This window comes from Solanum dulcamara, chromosome 8 (genome assembly GCF_947179165.1).
Source record: "Solanum dulcamara chromosome 8, daSolDulc1.2, whole genome shotgun sequence".
Classification (NCBI taxonomy): domain Eukaryota; kingdom Viridiplantae; phylum Streptophyta; class Magnoliopsida; order Solanales; family Solanaceae; genus Solanum; species Solanum dulcamara.
In genome coordinates, this window is record NC_077244.1 from 50,666,737 (window position 1) to 50,689,160 (window position 22,424).

At 33.9% G+C, this 22,424-nt stretch overlaps 2 protein-coding genes and 1 long non-coding RNA gene across 4 annotated transcripts; all 3 read left to right on the plus strand.

Moving 5' to 3' along the window:
* Positions 1-5,964: 5,964 nt before the first annotated feature.
* Positions 5,965-6,672, plus strand: LOC129899933 (disease resistance protein RGA2-like). The gene has a single exon (XM_055974930.1). It carries the CDS (start codon positions 5,965-5,967, stop codon positions 6,670-6,672), a length of 708 nt encoding a protein of 235 aa, XP_055830905.1.
* Positions 6,673-6,858: 186 nt separating this feature from the next.
* On the plus strand, positions 6,859-10,857 carry LOC129901303 (putative disease resistance protein At3g14460). Of its 2 annotated transcripts, none has more exons than XM_055976449.1 (3): positions 6,859-9,707; positions 10,196-10,263; positions 10,619-10,857. In XM_055976449.1, the coding sequence occupies exon 1, from the start codon at positions 6,859-6,861 to the stop codon at positions 9,613-9,615; it is 2,757 nt and encodes a 918-aa protein (XP_055832424.1). In that variant the 3' UTR covers positions 9,616-9,707; positions 10,196-10,263; positions 10,619-10,857. The 2 variants fall into 2 exon arrangements, with proteins under 2 accessions (XP_055832424.1, XP_055832425.1); XM_055976450.1 differs by having other exon boundaries at positions 10,622-10,857.
* A 4,104-nt stretch (positions 10,858-14,961) lies between these two features.
* Positions 14,962-15,628, plus strand: LOC129901251 (uncharacterized). Its single transcript, XR_008769797.1, has 2 exons — positions 14,962-15,092; positions 15,177-15,628. It is a non-coding gene; the product is annotated as an uncharacterized LOC129901251 (long non-coding RNA).
* The last annotated feature ends 6,796 nt before the right edge of the window (positions 15,629-22,424 follow it).

Below are 22,424 nucleotides of genomic sequence, written 5' to 3' on the forward strand. Positions count from 1 at the left end.
ACCGTAAAAGATTATGAAAAAGTTTTTCACTACGCTATTTGCGTTCATGGTGCAGTCAGATGATGAGGAAGATGATGCTGATGATGAAATAGTAACTCTTGCTGATCTTAGACAAAATTTACACACCTACTCTACTAAAAAAATTAAGAAGCTTAGCAGCAGTGTTGATTGACTCAGTCACTGAGTTGACAAATAAGAAGGACATGATGAATAACACTATTGATATTTTTCAAAATGAAAAGCTTGCTCTAGTATCTTAAATCACTGATTTGGAAGAGAAAATTATGGTCCTGATAAGCAACAATATTGAGCTTGATCTAAAGCTCAAGAATTTGAACAAAAGTAGTGAAAATTGCAAGAATGATGCTAGGAGTGTACAAGCTGAGCTTGAAGAAAAGTTAAAAATGGCTGAGATGAAAATGTATGATCTGGAAGAACAAATAATGGTCTTAGTGGCTGAAAATGTAAAGCTTGATATTGAATTCAAGAAGCTAAATAGGAGCAGTAAAAGCTGCAACAATGAAGTTAAGAATAAAGAGGCTGAGCTTGAAGAGAAGTTGAATGAAGCTATTTGATCTGGAGGAGAAGATTATGGTGTTAATAGCTGACAATGCAAAGCTCAAACATGAGCTTCAAATATTCAACAAGAAATGCTTAAAGAGAAAAGGTGAAGCTGATAATTTGCAGTTGGAACTTGAAGATAAGTTGAATGAAACTGATGTGAAGTTAGTCATGGCACTTGAAAGAAATACTCAACTAGAAGGAGATCTCATCCAAGCAAAAGAAGAGCTGAGAAAATCTCTGAAATGGAAGGCTTCATCAAAGATGCTTCAAAATATGACAAGTCAGGAGTATAATGATGGAAGGGGATTAGGATGCCTGAACATCAATCCTCCTTACAATCGTCCCAGCAAATTGTATATCTGATAATCTTTTGTGTCTCCATTGTGGAAGGAATGACTATCTGAAGAATGAGTGTTCTGCTCGAAAAAGATCTCAAGAAAATTTCTCAGACTACTTTAAAAAAAAGGCGAAACAAAGCAAGACCTGGTCCAAACTCTGCACATACGAGTAGCACGAGAAAGGATATCTGGTCACACTAGACCAAAAATTCTTTGATTATGCCATTATCTGATTACTGGGGAATCCATTTGAAATGGATTTCCAAGCTTAATAATTAAATTATATTGCAGGGAAGTGAATGAAATGTAAGCCAGTATTTGCTTTATGTTGAAGATTTGAACAAAGTACATGGAAAGTGAAGACTTCATCTCACTCAAGGCACTTTAAGAAGAGAGTGTTTCATTCGCTTGCGACTCTGCTTGACTATGATCAGGATGCAGGTATCTCTAATCTTTGCATTGTCTTATTTATGAAAATTCAATTAAGTACCGATGCAGGTATACACTCATGAATTAAGCTTGAATAAAAAGAGAACTGGAAGGTTGGAAAATTCGTTCATAAAACACTCGAGAGGGACTTGGTCTTGCTTCAAGGTTAGTATTCCTTACTTTGCTTATTAACTTACTGTGTGAACCGTTGTGATTTCCACGTGTCAATTATCTATCTTCTGACCGTTGTCCCATTAGTTAAAATTCAAACATCGTGACTCTTTTGAAGGGACATGATACACCATTTTCTCTCCTTTTATATAACCTTTCCTTCTTCAAATCAAATCCTAACTTGTCATAAGAAATTCATTCCTTTCTCACAAAACTTTTATTTTTTCTTTTTTGTCTTCTATTTCCAAGATGTCTAATCCAAGTTCGACAACTCAAGATATGCTCAAATTCTCCAGCAAGAAGGAAAACCTCTCCAAACACTAAAGAAATAGATACTGATGAATTATTTGTTGCATCTGATCCTGAACTTGAAAAGGGACCAGGTTCAAGTAGTAAAAGAATGAAGGTTGATAAGGAATTGTCCAAAGAAGAAAAGTTGAAACTATGAGAACTCAAAAGGTTCTAAATGGAAGGATATTTGACACTGATATCTTGGATAAGCCAGGAATGTGCGATTTGGCTGATGCTGTGGAGGTTTAAGATTAGTCGCATTTGTTCAGAGATCATATTCCTATGCTGTATGAACAATAGGTTCATGACTTTTATTATAATGCTGAGTTTAGAAATGATGGTTGTTTATACACCAATGTTGGAGGAGTAGATGTTTGTTTGGATGAATTTGTGCTTGATAAAATATCGAATGTAAAAACTAAAGGGATCAGATCCTTTTTAGGGATGGGGTGTTCTAAGAAATTTGTTCGGATGTGTGAAAAACTCCAAAAATTGAATACAACGGGCATTCCCAAGAAGTTTCTCAAAGGAGTGTATCAATTGTATTTTGAATTTGTGAACAAGGTAATGCTTCCGAGATGAGAGAAAAAAAATAGTGGCTTCTGCTTGTGACTTGTTTATCATGGAAGCTTTGAGCAAGTTTGACACTATCAACTTACCAGCCATCATTTTAGAGCATATTCATAAGATTGTTTTTGCCAAGGATGGTAAGCATGAAATGGGGTATGGATATTTTCTTACTAAAGTGTTCAACAATTTTAAAGTTCCTCTTGGTGCTAGTGTAAGAGGAACTGTTAAGCAAACATTCTCCATGAACACTTTGGTTGAGTGTGAATGTGTTGAGGAAAAAACTGGGCAAGTAAGCATGATGTCTGAATTATTGTTCGAGTAGGAGCAGTTGAAACATGAGTTGGAAGATATGACAGCACTTTTAAGTGCTAAAGATGTTGAGATTACGAGCCTTAAGGGACAGTTAGCTACAACACAATCAGAGGGACCAGGTTCTTCTGAATTGAAAGCACTAAAAGAAGAAAATGCTAGCCTTGCAGCACAATTCTCCAGTCTCAAAGACAAATTGCTTCTACATCATGAAATTCATGCTGATCAGATGTCTCTTCTCCTCAAATTCCTCACCCAAAAACCCCCATCCACCTAGTGACATCCTCAATTGTCATGTCCCTTTCTTGAATTGATCACAATGGTTTACTTTTCAGTTAGTTTGTAATGTTTTGAATATGTCCTTTAGTTGTGATGAATGAATATTTCTGTTTCTCTAGTTAATCTCCTGATTTATTGCTTTTTGTCTTGTGCTTGTGTTGCCCTTTGTGGCTCTGAATTTTCTATAATATTGCATGCTCCGATTTTAGTTTACTATTTTCCTTTTTAATGATGTCAAAAAGGAAAATATTGTGAGTTGATGATATGATAAGAAAGCTTGGTGAAAGGGGGAAATTGGGGGGAAAACTCATTTCTTGTTTCTGGGATATTGGTGAAAGGGGGAACATTGACTATTTGACTAAGGAGATTTGCTTCTGATTCTGTTCTCAGTTTGTAAAGGGAGAATGTTGTAAAAGAGTTTGTCATCATCAAAAAGGGGGAAATTGATAATGTTCAGTGTTAGTTGATTTTGATGATTTAACAAACTCAAAGAACATGAGGAGGACCTGGTCCCTTTGAAGATACTTAGCTGATAACGACAACAGACAAATAGTACAAAACAGATCCTGCCAAGTCTGCAGGTCTGTGTGTACGCGGCCGAGTCCCTACACAGGAGGCCAGTTGTTTAACCAATACAAATCGTCCAACGCATTGTATATCATTGATATATACATTCTTTACAACCAATTCTCTCTTGGCTTTTTGGAATCACTAAAAAGGAAATATCCATTGAAGCTCATGCTCTCAAGAATCTGGAATTTGCTCTTGAAGAAGATCAAGGATCTGATAAAGTTATCAGTTGTTTTGTTCTTGTTTTAGAGTTGTAATTTCCTAGTCTTAATCTTGTAAGGTCTACTCCTAATCTGTAAAGGAGGCTAGACCAGTTCATTGTTTTCATTTCTATTGTTCATCTTGTCGAAGTAACTAGAGCTAGTTATGGAGACCACCTGAAGTCTATATCAACTAGGAGTTTAGTGATTTAGGAAGCAGTAGAGTTATTGCTTCAAATCTGTAACAGAGTTATTACAAGGAGAAAAGAGGGATTGTGAGTACAATTCCTAGATTGCAATAGCTTGTAATCTGAATTTTTGGCTCAATTTTCATAGTGAAGTTTTGAGCTGAAATCCTGTGGGACAGGTCGTGGTTTTTCTTCTTTGAGCAAGGAGTTTCCACGTAAAATCTTAAGTCTATTTTTATCTTTCTGTTCTTTAAGTTTCTGCACTAATTTCTGATAAGGGACCCGATCCCAACTGTTCTGGTGGAAGCATACATTCTAAAACTCATGTTATTTTTGCACAAGATGAATGGTATGATTGACACTAAGTACTAATTAGTAAATTATTTTGCCAAACATTATTTTGATGATTGATCTGGAAACCATTGTGCATTCTCATTTTCAACTATGCATTTTAATTATTTTTACTAATCAAATTGTTTTCAAGAACCGATAGCTTAGTCTCATTTTGTTATTTTCTGCTGATTCTTTCTGTTTTGTTTTCTATGTGGGTTATAATCTTGTTCCATACATTAATTTGTCATTTTGATGACTGTTCTGTTTTTATGTGGGTTTGGTCTTTTTCAATTTTGAGTAATATGCTATACAATATTTTCAGCAACTTTCGAACTTATATTTTCAAAGTTTGTCCACTCAAAGGTTATCTACAATCAGATTGTGCATTTTTATCCTTGCAAATAGGATACAGTGGTTAAAAATTTAAGATCGGATAAATTGCGGGAAGGCAAGTGGAATTGCAGGAAGGCAAGTGCCATTGAGCCTGCATGTGGTGTTCATCATGCCTTACGCCATGAGGGTAATGGAGCAAAAAACATTGTGAACTATACCAAGATAAATACATCCTTTCTTGAATTATCTCAACATGAGTCTAAACGTTTTTCATTTTTTTGGTTTATTGATGTAGGTTGTAAGTAAATAATGATGAGGAATGTGAAGAAGAAATGTCTTGATTCAGAAAATAAAAGATATATAAAAGAGGTTTTTCTAATATATGTCATATCAAGAGAAGTGTACTTTCAACTCCAATAGCACATGTCATTGGTATCAGTCCATGCCCCAATGGTCTTTGAAGCCTTATCAGGCTATTGTCTTTCTTTCGTGCATATCTAATGTTTAAGCACGTAGAAACGGTGATTGTTTGTGATTTTTGTTGAGAGCTTCAGTTTTTTTGTTTTTTTTTAATTTGATGTAGCAAGTGCTATAAAATTTTGTAATGCACATTAAACAAATTAAATACATGATAATATAACATTCAGGCATCCATGTCTTAGGAATTTATTTGTCTTGGGTAATTTTTAGGATCTATTCGATTTTGTGACATTCAATTTATATATAATATAATTATAGTAGAAACAATTTATTTAACTTCCTTGACTAATGTTCCTGCTTCATGTACTACTTTGGTGTCCAATGTATCCTCCGTTGACACTTTTGTTACGTAAATATTCCTTCCACGATACTAAAAATAGATGTAAAATAATATTTGTTCAATTTATGAAATTAAGATATAATTTATACTTAATTTCTAATTTACTCTTATTATTAATTAATAATTATTTTTTAAGACATTGTATTTATTATATTCAAAGGGTGATATGATAAAATTAACCTTTTATTTATAATTTCTTAAAAACTATGTAAACTTAATAATGGACGAGTAAAGATGGACGAATGAAGTATAATATTATGTCTGTCACAATCAAAAAACAATATTTTTTGTTAGTTTATTTTATTAATTGTCTAAGTCGAAATTAATCAATTTAAGTCTCTCTATGCGACCATCAAGCAAGTGAATATAAGAGGAAAAAGGATCCATTTTGACACGCTCAAAACTTGGTTCTCATCCACAGGTATTTAGCAGCCTTTTTTATTTTTTATCACTGTTTGAATGATTGTCTTCCTTTTAGTGGCGTGCAAACAACTAGCAATAGAAGACTTATTACTTTGAGAAGACTGTGTTACAGAGAAAGAAGATTTTGTGAAGAAGCAAACACAACAATGGCCGATCTTGTAATTGGTACTACTGTTCAAGTTTTGCTTGAGAAACTGCTTTCTCTAACAATTGAGGAGATCAACAGCTCAAGGGATTTCAACAAAGATCTGGAAATGCTTACACAAAATGTATCCTTAATCCAAGCTTTCATTCATGACGTTGAAAGACCACAAATTGAGAAACAACAGTCTGTGGAACAATGGCTCAACAGGCTTGAGGGAGTTGCTCAAAATGCTGAAAATGTGTTTGATCGATTCAGATATGAATCTCTCAAAGCACAATTGATGAAGATCCGAAACAGCCCAATGAAAAAGGTCAGTGGTTTCTTTTCTCATAATGCTTTTAAGAGAAAAATGTCTCGAAAAATCAACAACAGCAATAAAGAGTTGACTGATATCAATAAGTTAGCCAAAGACCTCGGTCTCCAATCACTAATGGTTCCTTCTCGGCAAATATTACCAATTAGAGAAACAGATTCCTTAGTGGTTGCTTCAGATGTTATTGGTAGAGACTTGGATGTTGCTGAGATAAAGGAGAAGATTTTGAACCTGAGAGAGGAGAATGCTCTTCTGTGCACCATTCCCATAGTGGGTATGGGGGGTTTAGGGAAAACTACTGTGGCTAAGATAATTTACAATGATGAACACATCAAGCAAATCTTTGAAAAGAGAGCTTGGTTGTGTCTACCTGAGATGTCAGAAATTAAGAGCTGACGGAAAGTTGAGGTTCGAAGGAGAGATATAATAGTCAAGAAGTTACAAGATGAATTGGGAGGAAAAAACTACTTGCTAGTCCTGGATGATTTGTGGCGTGTTGACTCTACATTGTGGCATGAGTTCGTGGACACATTGAGAGGAATAAATACATCCGGAGGAAATTGCATTCTCGTGACTACTCGTATGAAGCGGGTGGCATCCATAGTAGCAGCAAATCTTCATATGTTGGGAAAATTAACAGAAGATCATTGTTGGGCTATTTTCAAACAAAAAGCATTTGTTGATGGGAGGGTTCCAGAAGAATTAGCGAGCATGGGCAACAAGATTGTTAAAATGTATCAAGGTCTACCGTTGGCTGCAAGTGTGTTGGGAGGCCTCCTACGCAGTAAGGAAAAACATGAATGGCAAGCAATTCTTGATGGCAACCCCCTTGTTGCACGTAAAGATGATGCTGGGGAAAATAGCATAAAGAAAATCCTAACACTCAGCTATGGTTATCTACCATCTCCACAACTTAAAAAATGCTTTGCTTACTTTGCAATGTTTCCAAAAGATTTTGAGTTTGAAAAGGACCAACTTGTCCAACTCTGGATGGCAGAAGGCTTTCTCCATCCATGTCAAGAGACCACTATGATGGAAGACGTTGGGCACAGGTTTTTTCAAATCTTGTTGCAAAATTCTTTGCTGCAAGATGTTAAGTTAGATGAGCACAACAGTATAACACACTGTAAGATGCACGATCTTGTGCACGATTTGGCTGGAGATATCTTAAAATCTAAACTATTTGATCCGAAGAGCGACGATGGAGAAAAACTTTCTCAAGTTCGTTATTTTGGATGGGAGTCACCAAGGGATCAAATAGATAAGATAAATGATCCAGAACGTTTGTGCACACTGTTTTGGAGAAGCAATTATATATCGGAAGATATGCTGTTGAGCTTTAAGTTCTTAAGAGTTTTAAATTTGTCCAGTTCAGGAATCAAGGAGTTGTCAGCCAAAATCAGGAAGCTAATATACTTGAGATATCTTGATCTCTCCAACACTAAGATCACAGCCTTGCCTAACTCCATTTGCGAGCTCTATAATTTGCAAACAATTAGAGTCAACGACTGCCATTCACTCGAGGAACTTCCACATGAGATGGGAAATATGATAAGTTTGAGGCACATTTATTACAGTTTTCAGTGTGATAAAAAACATTTTCAGATGCCACTTAAGATGCGACAATTGACTTGTCTTCAAACCCTACAGTTTTTCAAGGTAGGTTTAGAGAAAGGTCGTCAAATAGAAGAATTAGGTCATTTGAAAAACCTAAGAGGTGAATTGACGATCAATGGTCTCCAATTGGTCTGTAATAGAGAAGAAGCTCGAACAGCACATTTACAAGAGAAATCGAATATCTACAAGCTGGCATATGTGTGGTTCCATGACGAACTAGAAGGAAGTGAGATCAATGATGAATATGTCTTGGATGGTCTTCAACCCCATCCTAACTTGAAAACCTTAGCAATAGTGGACTATTTAGGGACTAAATTTCCTTCATGGTTCTGTGAAGATTTGCTACCAAATTTGGTCATGTTGAAATTAAGTGGTTGCAAAAGATGCAAAGAAATTCCATCGCTTGGCCAACTGAAATTGCTTCGGCATCTTGAGCTGTTAAAGTTACATAAGGTGGAATGCATCGGACCTACATTTTATGGTATTGATGGTAAGAATATTGGATCAAGCCGCAATATCCAAGTGTTCCCGTCATTGAAAGAACTAGTATTGGAGGATATGTCTAGCCTTATTGAGTGGAAGGGAGATGAAATTGGAGTAAGAATGTTTCCTAGGCTTGAGAAGTTGACGATTAAAGAGTGTCCACTGTTAAAAAGTACTCCAAATCAATTTGAAATCCTCCGTGAATTAGAAATTGAAAGAGTTGACAGTGAAATTCCATTGTTGAACTTGTGCAGCAACTTGACATCTCTCGTAGGGCTTAGTGTCGATGATGTGAAAGAGCTCACTTGTTTTCCAGATGAGATGCTACGCAACAATGTTTCTCTTCAAAACCTATCGGTCTCAGGCTGCAGAGAGTTTTGTGAATTGCCACAAAGCTTGTACAATCTCCATTCTCTTAAGAGATTAGAAATACAGTACTGCCCCAATTTCAGTTCTTTTCCTGTTCCCAGTGGAGAGAATTATTTGACTTCCCTCCAAAGTCTTACGTTATGGAATTGTGATGGATTGGACAGTTTACCAAGTGTAATGCTAGAGCATTGTTGGTCTCTGAGATTTTTGATGGTCATCTGCTGTAACAACTTAGTTTCCTTGCCTTTACATGTGTGGGAAATGCCTTCACTTTCGTATTTGGGTTTATTAAAATGTCCCAAATTGATTAGTTTACCCGCAGGGGGCCTTCACCGTCTCACCGGGTTAAGGGCATTGGAAATTGGTCCTTTCTCAGAGAAGATGGATTTTGAGGCATTTCAATTGATTTTTAATGGCATTCAGCAGCTGTTGTCCCTTCGTAATCTGGGGGTGAGCGGACGTGGGCACTGGGATTCTCTGCCCTATCAGTTTATGCAACTCTCTGCCCTAACACATATCCATATATCGGATTTCGGAATTGAGGCTCTTCCTCATAGACTTGACAACCTTACTTCTCTTGAAACATTACATCTAGTGAGGTGCAAACGGCTACAACATCTGGACTTCTCAGATGCCATGCCCAAATTACGGTATGTGGAGATCAGTGATTGTCCATTGTTAGAAGCTCTGTTGGATGGGCTTGGCAACCTTGTTTCATTGAAAGAGTTAAGTTTATGTAACTGTGAAAAACTAGAGCATCTGCCATCCAGAGATGCCATGCGACGCCTCACAATATTATCGAACCTAAAAATTAAAGGGTGCCCACAGTTAGAAGAAAGTTGCACCAATCGGAGTGGCCCAAACTCCTAGTGGTCCAACATTTCCCATATTCCAAGAATTAAAGTAGGTAGAAGCGTAATTCAAGACTTACATAATCCATGAGCGGCTGGCAATTACACTAGGTAAATTTTCATTTAAACTTGTTAGAGATACGAATTTTTGCACTCCTTTTTTTCTCATGACACAACTTTTACTGTTTAAACGGGGTTGGTTATGTTCAACCACCACATTTGTTTTGTTGAAGAAATTTAGTAAAGACAACATAATCTGTCAACATTTTACTCTTCATAATGGGGTTTACTAACAATTATTAAGTGAAACTATTTGTTTTTTTTTAAAATGATGTGCAGCAAAAAGGTTGAAAGTAATGTCTCTCTATATTATTATTAAGCATAGAAAGTCTTTTAAGTAGCCAACTTAAAACGATAATCTGCATAATTTGAAATTCAAGATAACTAATATATCTAAACAAACTAAACAAATTCTAATAAAAAAAATAAAATTCAAATCATCCTAAACCTAACAACTCATTATGCAAAACAATAATAATCGAAAAATAATTATTGTTGTGGAACAATGAATTTCTCATAAATGTTGTACTGTTTAACAGGAATGCTATTTGAGGCGTATCTGTCCATTAAGTTGAAGGAATTCTGCTTATTGAACCAAGATTTCCATGTAAGCTTCTTCTAAAATTGTTAATCTCCTACATTCCTTGTTTTCTTATTGCTCACTTACCTGTAAAGTTAGTCTATTGCAATATATCTCAAATTAGTCAAACGTTTCGTTTGTTTGGCATGAGTATCCGAGTTTATCACTTAATCCTCGAATGTAGTACTCTTCATTATAGAGTATAATGGAAGTTATTAAGTAGTATGGTTCTTGAATAAGATAACTACTCATTCTCTTCAAGTATAGACAAATATTTTATTGGCATAACATTAGCTTGTCATATAAGGTACATAATACATTACAGTTTCTTTGCCGTAAGAGTTGGTGAAAAAACTAACCGAAATTTGACTTGTATTGATAGTAGAGGTTTCTCCGGTTTTTGTAAGGACTACAGAATCTCTCAAATGAAAGAAGCTATCACACGTCTTATGGTTCAAAGTGAGCACCACATCAGCGCCACGTCATGGAGAGTTAATGATGAACATGTGAAAAATGTAATCTTTTGAATTTTGTTTGGGTTCCTACTGATTCTCATGTGATAACTTTAACTGAAAGTGGGGTTGATCCATTGAAAATTATCAAGATTGTTTAGCCTGTTGATATTAATTTTTTATTATTACTTTTTAAAAATGGATTAAATCTGGGTAAAAAGTTTGTGTTCTTGAGTATGTTCTTAAGTGGGAATATAGGAAGGAGTTTTCTGGAGGTGATGATGTTTGTATCTGTTAATGAATCTGTATCATTCTGATAGGGATTTTTGGTAACAATAATTTTCAATATGTGGAGAAAAAATTGAATTTGGATGAACAGAAAGATGGTTGGACTCGAGTATATGTAATCGACGAACACAACTCTAGTCGATATGCCTAGGATTCATAAGGCTGCTAATGTATTTGTTCTGTCATCTAGAGGTGAAGGTTGGGATAGGCTTATTGCGGAGACAATGGCAATGACTGTCAGTGATTATTACAAATTGGTTAGGACCAATTGACTATTGTCTAAGCTAAGTCATATACGTGTTAATGCATTATACAGCATGGACAAGGCAAAGGAACTAACCTGGGGTTCAATCGCTCCTCGAATACGGTTTCGGGCACAACAATGAATAATAGATAAGAAGGCATCATAAGCCTATCGCCAAACAAAAGCGAAACAATTGAGACATGACTCAAAATTAGATAGGGGGAGAAATATCTCTAGGATCGACGTCTTACCCCAAAATATGCTATCTCAGCTCCCAACGAGCACAGCTAAGTCAAACCTACGGCTACAACGATCCACAGAGGTCTCCAGCACTAGCACTAAGGTAAGATATCCATAACAAACCCTATCGGAAGCTACACCTAGCGATAAGGGAAATAAAATACCTGCTAAAGCACCTAAGGCTCAAACCTAGCCTAAGGCCATCAATAACAATTCTAATAGGATAATAATGCTAAGTCAACACCACAACCAAGGCCCATAGCCTAATCTAAGGATTTCACGGGATTATTCTAGCCTAAAGCTCACCCGGAAAACAAGAAAATGGAATAGGATGAGGAAAATGCTATTCTCTGCAAATACTCACTTAAGTCACATGTAAAAATGCTAAACGATATCTACCAAAGTCCAGTCAAAAGGGGGAGACTGTAGCCTACCTCGAAGCCGAACACGAGCGCTCCGAATTCACTAGAATGAAGTTCTCGACCTCCGAATCACCTCCAATCGCCGCCACGCTAACAAAATATTGATCACCTCATCAATACGGACGTTTTGGCACCAATATCACATTTTTTAGAGATGGACCCAAAATCGGATCTAAAACGGGATTGTGGGACCCGTGATGGGAATCCCGAAATTAACTTCGTAAAAAGGTTATAAGCATAACAAGAAACTTGTACCCCAAAATGGGGCACAATTCAAAGCTCGGAATGGAAGCAATTGGCGCATGCAAAAGAGTTCTTCAATAACAGGAAAAAAATCAGGAAAGAGGGACAACAGCTAAAAACTGAGAAATTACCTCAAATGAAGGTCCTATAGTTGAAACCAACTATACAATGACGATCCTCACGAAAACCCCCACAGTTTGGAGCTTTGAATCACCCAATTCAGACCTATATTGACCAAGATATAATTTTCCAAAGATCCCTCAAATTCCAATCTGAAAATGGACAATACAACAACTAGAATTGAAAAACCCACCCCTAACGAAGCTCATAAGTCACTTTTCGATCCTAACAACGCGTTCCTCGCGAAAATTTCCACAATTTAGACTCAAGAACCACTCAATTCGGACGTGAAATGCCCTAGTAATCAACATCCTAAGTTTTCAAAAAGATCATCTCAAAAACCATTCGAACCAGCAGCAAAAACTCAAACTTTACCTCGAATGGAGTATCCACAATCAATTTTGACACTACCACGGTGTTCTCCTCGAAATTCCACGTGAAATGGGCTTTTGAATCTCTCAATTTGGACTTCAAATGCTCAAAAAATCGTGTTTTGAAAGTGAAGGTTGAATGCTGATTTTTGGCTTTAAATAAAAACGGATCTGGTCGCAAAAAATCTAAATCTGGTCACTAAAAGTTCAAAATCTGGTCCCTAAAAGGGCTGCACCAGATTTCAGTTTTGCTATATTTTAAAGTCTCTAAACGGACCCTTGAGATTCATTCAGAACCCGATAAAAATAAATCAGATATGCTAACCCACTAAGTTCGACGTTTCGGACTCAAAGGAACACTCAGAATTTTCATCCGAGTTCATCTCGACAAAAAGTGGGTCCCACATCCAACACCGTTTTGAGCCAAAATCCACAAGAAGGCTTGAAATGAGATCGGAAGTCTGGGGAACCGCACGAAAGGTCGTTCTAGACCCAAATCGACATTCAGAAGCTAACCGCACTTACAAAATTTTGATCCAAGCGCGCTTTCTAAGAATATTGACCAAGGTCAACCTTGAGTCAAATTTCAAAAGCTAAAGCGCTAAACGACCTCAAACTCGCGCCAAACGATACTCGCGCCGACCATGGTACTAGCCTAATTTGGTCATTCCAAAGCTGATGGAACAGTCAAAACTCCGTTCCGAGATCGTATTTCGGGAGTTTTGACCAAAGTCAACCGTTCAAACTCCAAGAGCTTAAAAACAGAAAAACGGGCATAAGGCAGTAAGTCATAAATGACTTGGGGTCGCTACAGAAAAACTCTAATGCTGGAAAAATCAAAAAACGAAGAAAATGACCCGGAGGATCATTACACATTGTTTAGTCTGCTCTTTCTTTGATCTATTCATATTATTATTCTTAATTATGTGCATTAGCATTTTTTTTTATACATATAAGCTTTGAATTTTAAAAATGTTAGCTCATATATAACTTAGAGAAAATAAGCTTATGTTAATACAATTTAGAAATAGAAAAGATGATTAATCGTAAAATGTGATCTTCATTATTATTTTCAGTCATGTTTAGATGTAAATATTAATGAAAAAATAATAATTAAGAAATTATAAACATAATTTAATTTATTAATATTGGGTCCATAAACAGGTCTTTTCATATCTATCTATTAGTATAGAAAAGGATAATGAAGGATCAAATTGTAATTTCAGACTCTCTTCATAGGAGTTATTATTAATAAATTTAGAAGGAAAAAAAAAGGATCTAGAATCATTCTTTTCCTAAAAAAAAAGCCATCATATAGTGACCTTTAACTACTATTTTCATCTTTTCAGTGGAGTATAAATATATTCTAGAATTCTTCCTAATTTTCAATTCAACCGTTTATTTTATTTTTTCATTCACTTTTTTTTTATTAACTAAATTTGTATGAATCACTAAGCAGTAACATTGGTTATGCGTGTTAAATAAAATTTATAATTATGCACATCCACCTAGTTCGAAACATGCCTGAAGTTTTAATATGAGATTAATGCATATGATTAAAGAATGTGGCATATTTTATATTTAACATATGTTCGTTATTTAATTCAATATTTGTGTCTGCCGTAGCGATTAAATTACATAAGTTTTTAATGTTAGTTGTGGTAACATAAATAAGTTATAAGATATTGCTTAATTTTATAGAAATAGAAAAAGACAACTTACTTGCAAAGTGTTATGTAAATTCTAATTCTCTGTGTTTACCTAAACTATTAAAATTAATTTATTTTTTAAAAATATAATTGACCACGTATAAACATAAATTAAGATTGTAATGTTGAACCTGTTAACGGGCCTTATCATATCTAGTATAAATATAGGGAAAATTATGTAACTAGACAAAATTTGTAACTTATTTATTGAAAACAACAACAGTTAAAAAAAATTATAAAAAAGAACAATATTTTTTATATAGCAAATTAATGGTATTCTTAGGTCCTAAATTAACTCATATGAATGACATGTTTTTCTCACATACGTTCTCTCTCCAAATTTTAAAATATTTCAAATTTAAAAAAATTTCTCTCTCCTTCAATTCTCTCCTTGTTTAATCTTCAATCTTCAACAATCCTGATTTTCTCTCATCAAGGATTTCAGATTTTGTTTTCTTTTCTTTCTAGAAATTGAAATAATCTCTAAAAGGATTTATACAACAATCTCATTGATTTAGGTATCACATTTTTTATATGTATCTTTTGCGATTTGATCTCCTTTTTAGGGATTTGATTTATAGTTTGGATTTTGTAGTTGTATTCTTCTATTTATATTAAATTGTTTTTGCATTCTTTGTATTTGTTTGAATCTTTCTTTATCTTTGTGTTTAGTTGATTAGTAATTTCTCCATTTTCAGTTTGAGTTCTAGCTATGAAAAACTTCAAAGATTCCACTCTAATGTTTGAGTCAAAGAGGAGTACAAGAGGTATCCCATATAATCATCAACTTTTTAGCGATTAATTTTTCTCTTTTGATTTATGCATTACTCAAGGAGTCCTAAAAAATGTAGGCTCTGCGGTTAAAATGGGTGAAGAGAGCAGATCTAAGCATCTACATGATCCTATTCGCATGCAAAATCTTCCCCAAGTTTGAAATAGCAACATCATCAAGAAAAGAAAAATTATAAGTACTTTGTCTACCAGCAGCGAAGTCGAAAAACTTGATGAAGATCAAATTGAGAAACAAAGTTACCATATATGAAGAAAATGTACTGAGAGCATCCATAAAAAATCGGTTTGACTTTTGCTTATTTTTTGTCAAATTCTCAATTTTAAATGAGAAGAATGTAGATTTTGAATTAGCTATTTGGATAGGTTAGCTATTAGGAAGAATGTAGGTGCTGCCTTCCTTATGTACATAGATATATTAGCTAATAGATATGTCTTTAGTTGAACTCTTAACTCATAAGCTTTTTGGTGACTACAAGTTTAGAACGTATCCAGGTTCCATTTCTTTGACATGCATTATTAATGTTTTTTCCCCTCTAATTATGATTTTTGTTGACATTTTTACACTTAGTAATTAGGAAGAATGTAGGGCACGCCTTCTCTGTGCATTTGAGCATTGGATTTTTCTGATTAACTCTTTGGAACCTAGAGCTTATATTTCAGGAAAACCCACGATTTACTTGGGTTACATGAGAAATTTCTCTCCTTGTTGTAGATACCCAATCTGGAATTGTGGTTTCAACGGCAAAAAGACGTTGTGCGGAAGTTGGTAGCTGGAGATTTAGACCTTGGCATCGTTGGTCTCGACACAATTATTAGCTGTATCAACTGACTATGAAATGACCAAACTATCTTTGGTCGTCCTCCTCTTCACATTTCTATATACTAGATAGGCAGTGTCCGCGCTTAGCACGGGCCCAACATTTTGTATTTTTATGATGCAGTTACAACAACACAGATATAAGCCTCTAAAGATATATTGATGTACAAATATGCCAAATAAATGCATAAAAGTTTACCCTTAAGAATACATTCATTGGAACAAAATAACCCAAAAAATGAGTAATAAAATTGTTCATTCGATCTTGAAGGATCTTAGATGCAGCTTGTAAAATTATCCTCCCTTGTGGTTCATAGGCCTGCGATAGAGTTGAAATCAATCATTGTATAGGAGTCATGATATAGTGTGAACTTACAAAACTGTTGTTTTAACAATTAGAAAAAAAGTAGATCAACTTTCCTGGAGTTTTAAAGACTGAACTCACAACATATTGAAGCATAAGTCCCTGAAAAATGAAAAATTAAGCAGATTAAAAGTACGACTCCATTAACAAAATCTAAAAGTCTTCCTGCATGAAATATTGACAAATAATCCTCAAGCACCACTGTTCAACAAAGGGCAACTATCATCTGTGGGAGGTCACCTGAGATTAAAAGTCGGGGGCATAAGAAGATCGGATACCATCCAAACAAAAAAGTTGAATACTACAAAAAAGTAAACACAATTATGTAAAACTACTATATTAGTAATTCAAAGGAGAAGTTAAGTCATTCAACAACACGACATAGTACTAAAAATCGACTCTTTACTAAAATTTTCAGTAGAGAATAAACATCAAAAGGGCATATACAGAAGATTTATGAAGTACATTGATGGTAAAACTCTTCTTTTTTCATTTTCTAACTGTTTGCTAACTAGTAGTACAGATGGAATCACACTTGGAAAAGCAATGATCTTCCAATACGAAGTTTTGAAAGTTCACTTTGTCATATCTCATATATACGACACCAATCCAGGAAAAGGCCTACAAAAACTCTCAGTATCCACCTAGTAAAAAGTAACCTCCACGCTTGAGTTATATATGCACTAAAAAAATTGATTAAGCAATTGCCCTCACATTCAAGCTGAAGAGGAGGATCCAACATTTAAATTTCATGGATTTAACCTTTAGGTTCTTTCTAATAAAAATATTACACTTTTAAGATTATATACAAGTTATTTTAAATTCATCACATAGCAAAAGCTAGAGATCCTTTCACTTCATATAAGTTTAAATGATAAAATTTTCATCAGTTTACCATAATGCATGTGTAACGACCTAGCCTGTCGTTACTAAAATATTTGCGGTAAGGGTATACGAATCCCATTCATTATAAGACTAGGATCAATTCCTTGGTATGTGAGTGCATTAGTTGTGAATTAAGGACGTACAATGTCCCTATCTCAAAGTTAAGTTGAAAGTGTCATTCCGATTTAGTTTCACACTTGAGTTTAAACTAGGGTCAATTTCAAACAACCATATCTCTCAGTATATAATGAATTAGGTGGCTCATGACCTATAAAATTAAAGATCTATGAGTCTTCTTTCCAACGCCACTGAATTTACCTTATTTGGAGTCCAGAGTAAAAAGTTATGTCCATTTTACTGAGCATTTCCTATGTGGGCCGTTGTGGCGGGAATTAGGCCGATGTGGCAGGATTTGAGGGATAGAATGAAAAGATGGCGTATTTTTATTATCTCATTATTCCCTTAGCTGCCAAAATATAAGAGGATTACCCTAGAAACCCCCGAAAGGCTGCTCTAGGCTTGGAGAGAAGGGAAGAAGAGATTCCTAATGCAAGGAAATCTTGTCGAAGAACTTGATTCATGCAGAGAAAGAAACTTAGGATAGGAGACTTAACCATCCAGACTCCGTATCTGAAGGCCTAGGCATGAATTCTCCCGTTAATCTACATTATATTAAGCAATGATTGTCAATTATTGTTTAGAGAGGGAATATATGATGTGGGTCATGATTATTATTTGACTAGTGATAAAGGTCCAATCTTTGAATTTAATTATGGTGAAAACTGTTTAGAAGGCCAATAACCCTTTCAGGATTAAATGTAGACTATTGTTGGGTTGTTAGGAGATCTTGAGACTTGTGGATTATGATCTATTGATGTATATACCTGTTCGTATTATGTTATGGGTGCTAAATGCGTCGACATTATAGGTATGAGGTCATAGGTAAACAAGTGGCTTGAGATGGAAAAATAGAGATGCTGCCACTACCTCCCAATTGCAGCAAATGGCAAACAAAAAGAAGAAGTAACAGCAGCACCAGCTTTGAATACTTTTTGCTATGTAACGTAATAACCAAACAATTATTGTTTTTGCTTTATTCTAGTACTATTAAACACTTTTGAGGATTGTAACCTTATTAAACCGATTCACTGATCTTGGTATTTAGCATAATGTTAACTTTGAGTTCATTGTGGATTATGTTTTTGAGTTACATTGTGATATTGTTAAATATTTTTGGTATTAAATTGTCATGTCACATAATGCAATTGTCGCCTTGTTTCTCAAATATCTTGCAGAATACCATTGATGAAGGCAATGAAAAGCTATCACAATATCCAACAATTTGTAGGATTTTTGAACTTTTCATGTATAAACCAAACAATTTGTTAGGAATTTTTAATAAGTGAAATATGTATTCACTTCAACAAGATGTGAATTGTGAATTGTATACAACAATAACATCAAAATACATACAAATATAGCCTTGCTAGAAATTTACAGCAACAACAACAACATGAAGTTTCATTTCATCCAAAACATAAATAACTTTACAGCAACAACAACATCAAAATAATACTAGACCACCACCTATACCTAAGGATAGAACACCACCTATACCTGAACAACACAACACATTTTAACAATTAGACTTCAATGTCCATATTCCAAACATTACCAACCTAGTAGCGATGACACCAACAATAAATATATTTCTTGCTCGATTTATTTTTTCATCAAAAGCCTTGACTTTCTTCAACAAACCCCAGATCACCTTATTTGCTTGAGGAGGATGTAGATCTTCATACCAATAAAAAAATCATAGCCACCCATTTTCTACAAAATCAATCAGAAAAAATAAATTAGAAGCCCACCATTAACTATATAATTAACTTTAAGAAAAATAAATAATTACTTTACCTTTGAAAGTTTACAAGTAAAAAATCTACGATCTGGATTTAGTTGGGTCCAAGAAGTCTTTAATTATGCTTCATTACCACATTTACAATATCCACATTCATCCAAAGAGGTCATGGAAGAGTTGGAGAAGCTCGTCATGGAAGTGTATGAGAAGCTTGACATGAAAGAGAGAAAAACAAAGAAGAAGAGAGAAAACTGATTTTTTTAAATCAGAGAAAGAAGCTAAGAATTAGGGCAAAATTGAAGAAGAAAGGGTATAAATACATAGATGGGAGAGATATTACCGTTATAAGCCAAGTGTGTTGCCACATCATATTAAAAAACAGCTTCTACGCGCCTCAAATAGGTGAAAAACACGCGAGGTGCCAACTGTGTAAAAAGTGTCAACATGACACATCAGACCCTTACATAAGATGTCTAAAATGAACATATCCTGATTTAGATATCTAAGTGAAAGTTCGTGTCAACTTTAAGGGGCCACCGATAGATTATCCCAAAAAATAAATATACAAAATAATTACATGTAGAATATAACTTAGGATCTAAAGGATTTCTTGAACCAAAAATCAATTTTGTTACAATGTTAAAAGCTTCTCAGAGTAGATTCAATATAATACATATAATATAAATATGATTTAAAAATATTATTTTTTCTATCTCAATTCATATGTTGGTGCTCCTTTTTTTAAATCAAACAAGTTGATGAGATTCAGTTGTGACAAAAGTAGTTTATGAAAACACAACTTGTTCAACCCGTTTATATTTGAGTCAGTTCGATTATTTCAATCTACGGAAAATTGGGCTGATATGTATTTTGAATCGATCAATGAAAAATCTTGTCAAAATATTTTTAATTTTTTATATGTTTTATATAACCATAATAAAGAAAATAATAATTTTATTAGACATATTAAAATATTAGAAAAGAAAAAATAAATTAATTAAAACTTAATAAAAATTGAGTGAATTGAGTTATTTTATGTACTATAATTGATTTCAATCCAACTTCAACCCAAGTGACTTTTGGACGGATCACTTTGGAGTCGCCCAATTAATTGAATCAACTAGTCAATTTGACATCTCTACCCAAAAGCACCGGAGATTCTAGAGAAATATTTTTGCGCGTCGATACAAAAAAGCAAAGTCCAAGAGGGTATTGTAGCCATTTCGGCAAGCAAAATTAGGACTTGTGTTGGGATTTCAGGGCAAATGTGGTGGCCGGTGGGGAGAGAAACATAGTGTCTGGTAGCAAATAGAGGAATATTAAGAGCATGTAAAGACGCAATAATATTGATGTTTTTCTACTTGAGGACAAGACAAACGCACATGAAATGGAGAGAGACATAGGCCCTCACCTATATGGAATTACCTCCCATGCTTCTTCCATCATTTGAACATAATATGTATAATATGTACATGAAATTCAGATGCTATATAATATAAAGTTAGTATATATCATTAGTATAAATAACTTTTATATTATCAGACATTTTTAAAGTTTACATTAAGTGGGCGTTTGGATTCACTTATTTTAAGTAACTTTTGACTTTTAAGTTTTTTTTTAAAAATTTTGTGAGTGTTTGGATAATATAAAAGTTGGATTGTCCCTAACTTATGACTTTAGCGTTTAGCTTATAAGCAACTTTAAAAAAAAGTCCATCCAAATACCCCCATACATGTGTGTATATATATATATATATATATATGTATATATATATATATATACTAGATGGGTATTGTCCGTGCTGGCGTTCGCAATATGCTGATGGTTTATATAGTATATTTTGCTAGGGTAAAACAATTATCACAATTGAATGCATAAACTTAATATTGCATTTAAGCTTTAATATTACAACTAATTTTATCCTATCCTATTAGCTAGGGTTGTACGGGACAAACCGATAAATCGCACCAAACCGACAAACCTAACCAAATCGGAAAAAAAAACCGACTAGTGGTTTGGTTTGACTTGGTTTGGTGTTTGGAAAAAAAAAAACCGACCACTATATGATTGGTTTGGTTTTAACTAAAAAAAGTCAAACCGAACCCAAACCGACCCGATTATAGATATACTACTTTAAAATTATATTATACATAAAAATATTTATTAAAATGTAATTTATAAATATTTTTTAAAATTTTTTCATAATTTTTGTTTTCTTTCTTACATTTAAATTTGGGAAACTTACATAAATATACAATATTAAGAAAATATTTACCATTTATAGCAATAAAAAAATAATTTCACTGAACACTTATAATACATTTATAATACAGTTTTAATACATATTGCAGAGAACTATTTATAAAACATATATAATACAAGTTTTATAGATGAATAATACATTTATCACATATTTTAATAGACTTATAATACATTATGTTAGTTTCTTACTACACAAATATAATATATATTTTAAAACACTTATAATACATTTATATTGTATGCATAATTCACTTTTAATACAAGTGTAGATTTATCATAATATTGTTATATATTGCTATAAATGGTAATAAATAAAAAATATTGCTAAAATCAGTAATTAATTTTTAAAAAGCACTCAATCAAGTAATTTTTCCTTTAGATTTGGACTTGAAAAATACATCTAAATAATATACAAAAAAAGCTCATCTTATAAAGTTATATTATAAAGTTAAAACTTCAAACAGTGTTCTGCCTCCATCTTATATGTTGATATTTTGTACTAGAACTCTTTTTAAGAAGCACTGATTTGTGTTTTTTATTAGATACTATGAAAAACTCGAGAAACCCGGAAAACCCGAGAAAAATTGATATCGAAAAATCCGACTTTTATTGATTTGGTTTGGTTTATAGATTTAATAACTTGACACAAATGGTTTGGTTTGATTTGTAAAAAATCCGAACCAACCCGGTCCATGTACACCCGATATTAGCAATTGAATATATATCAACCTTCCTACTAATTAGAATTGAACAAGAAAAGGGGGAGGACAATTTACTAAGCAACGTTTTAACTCTTCGTCTAGCACATGATGTTATTCCAATGATTCATCATTGTTTACCACTCAAAGGATGCATAAGCTGGGAAAAATTAGTATCTTGTTACTCAACAGCAAAAAATGCTAGCCATTGATTTAGCAATCAATCAAAAAATGTGATGAACCATAATTATAAATGTATACCAAAAAATAACAATCACAAGTATATGCATATAACTTATATTAGTCATCAAAAACAAAATTATTTCAAGATCATATTGGAGCCTAAGAGGCCATATTGAAGAAGATAAGTTGTACAATATTTTTGTGTACTACTGTATTTACTGACCTCTAGGATGTTGC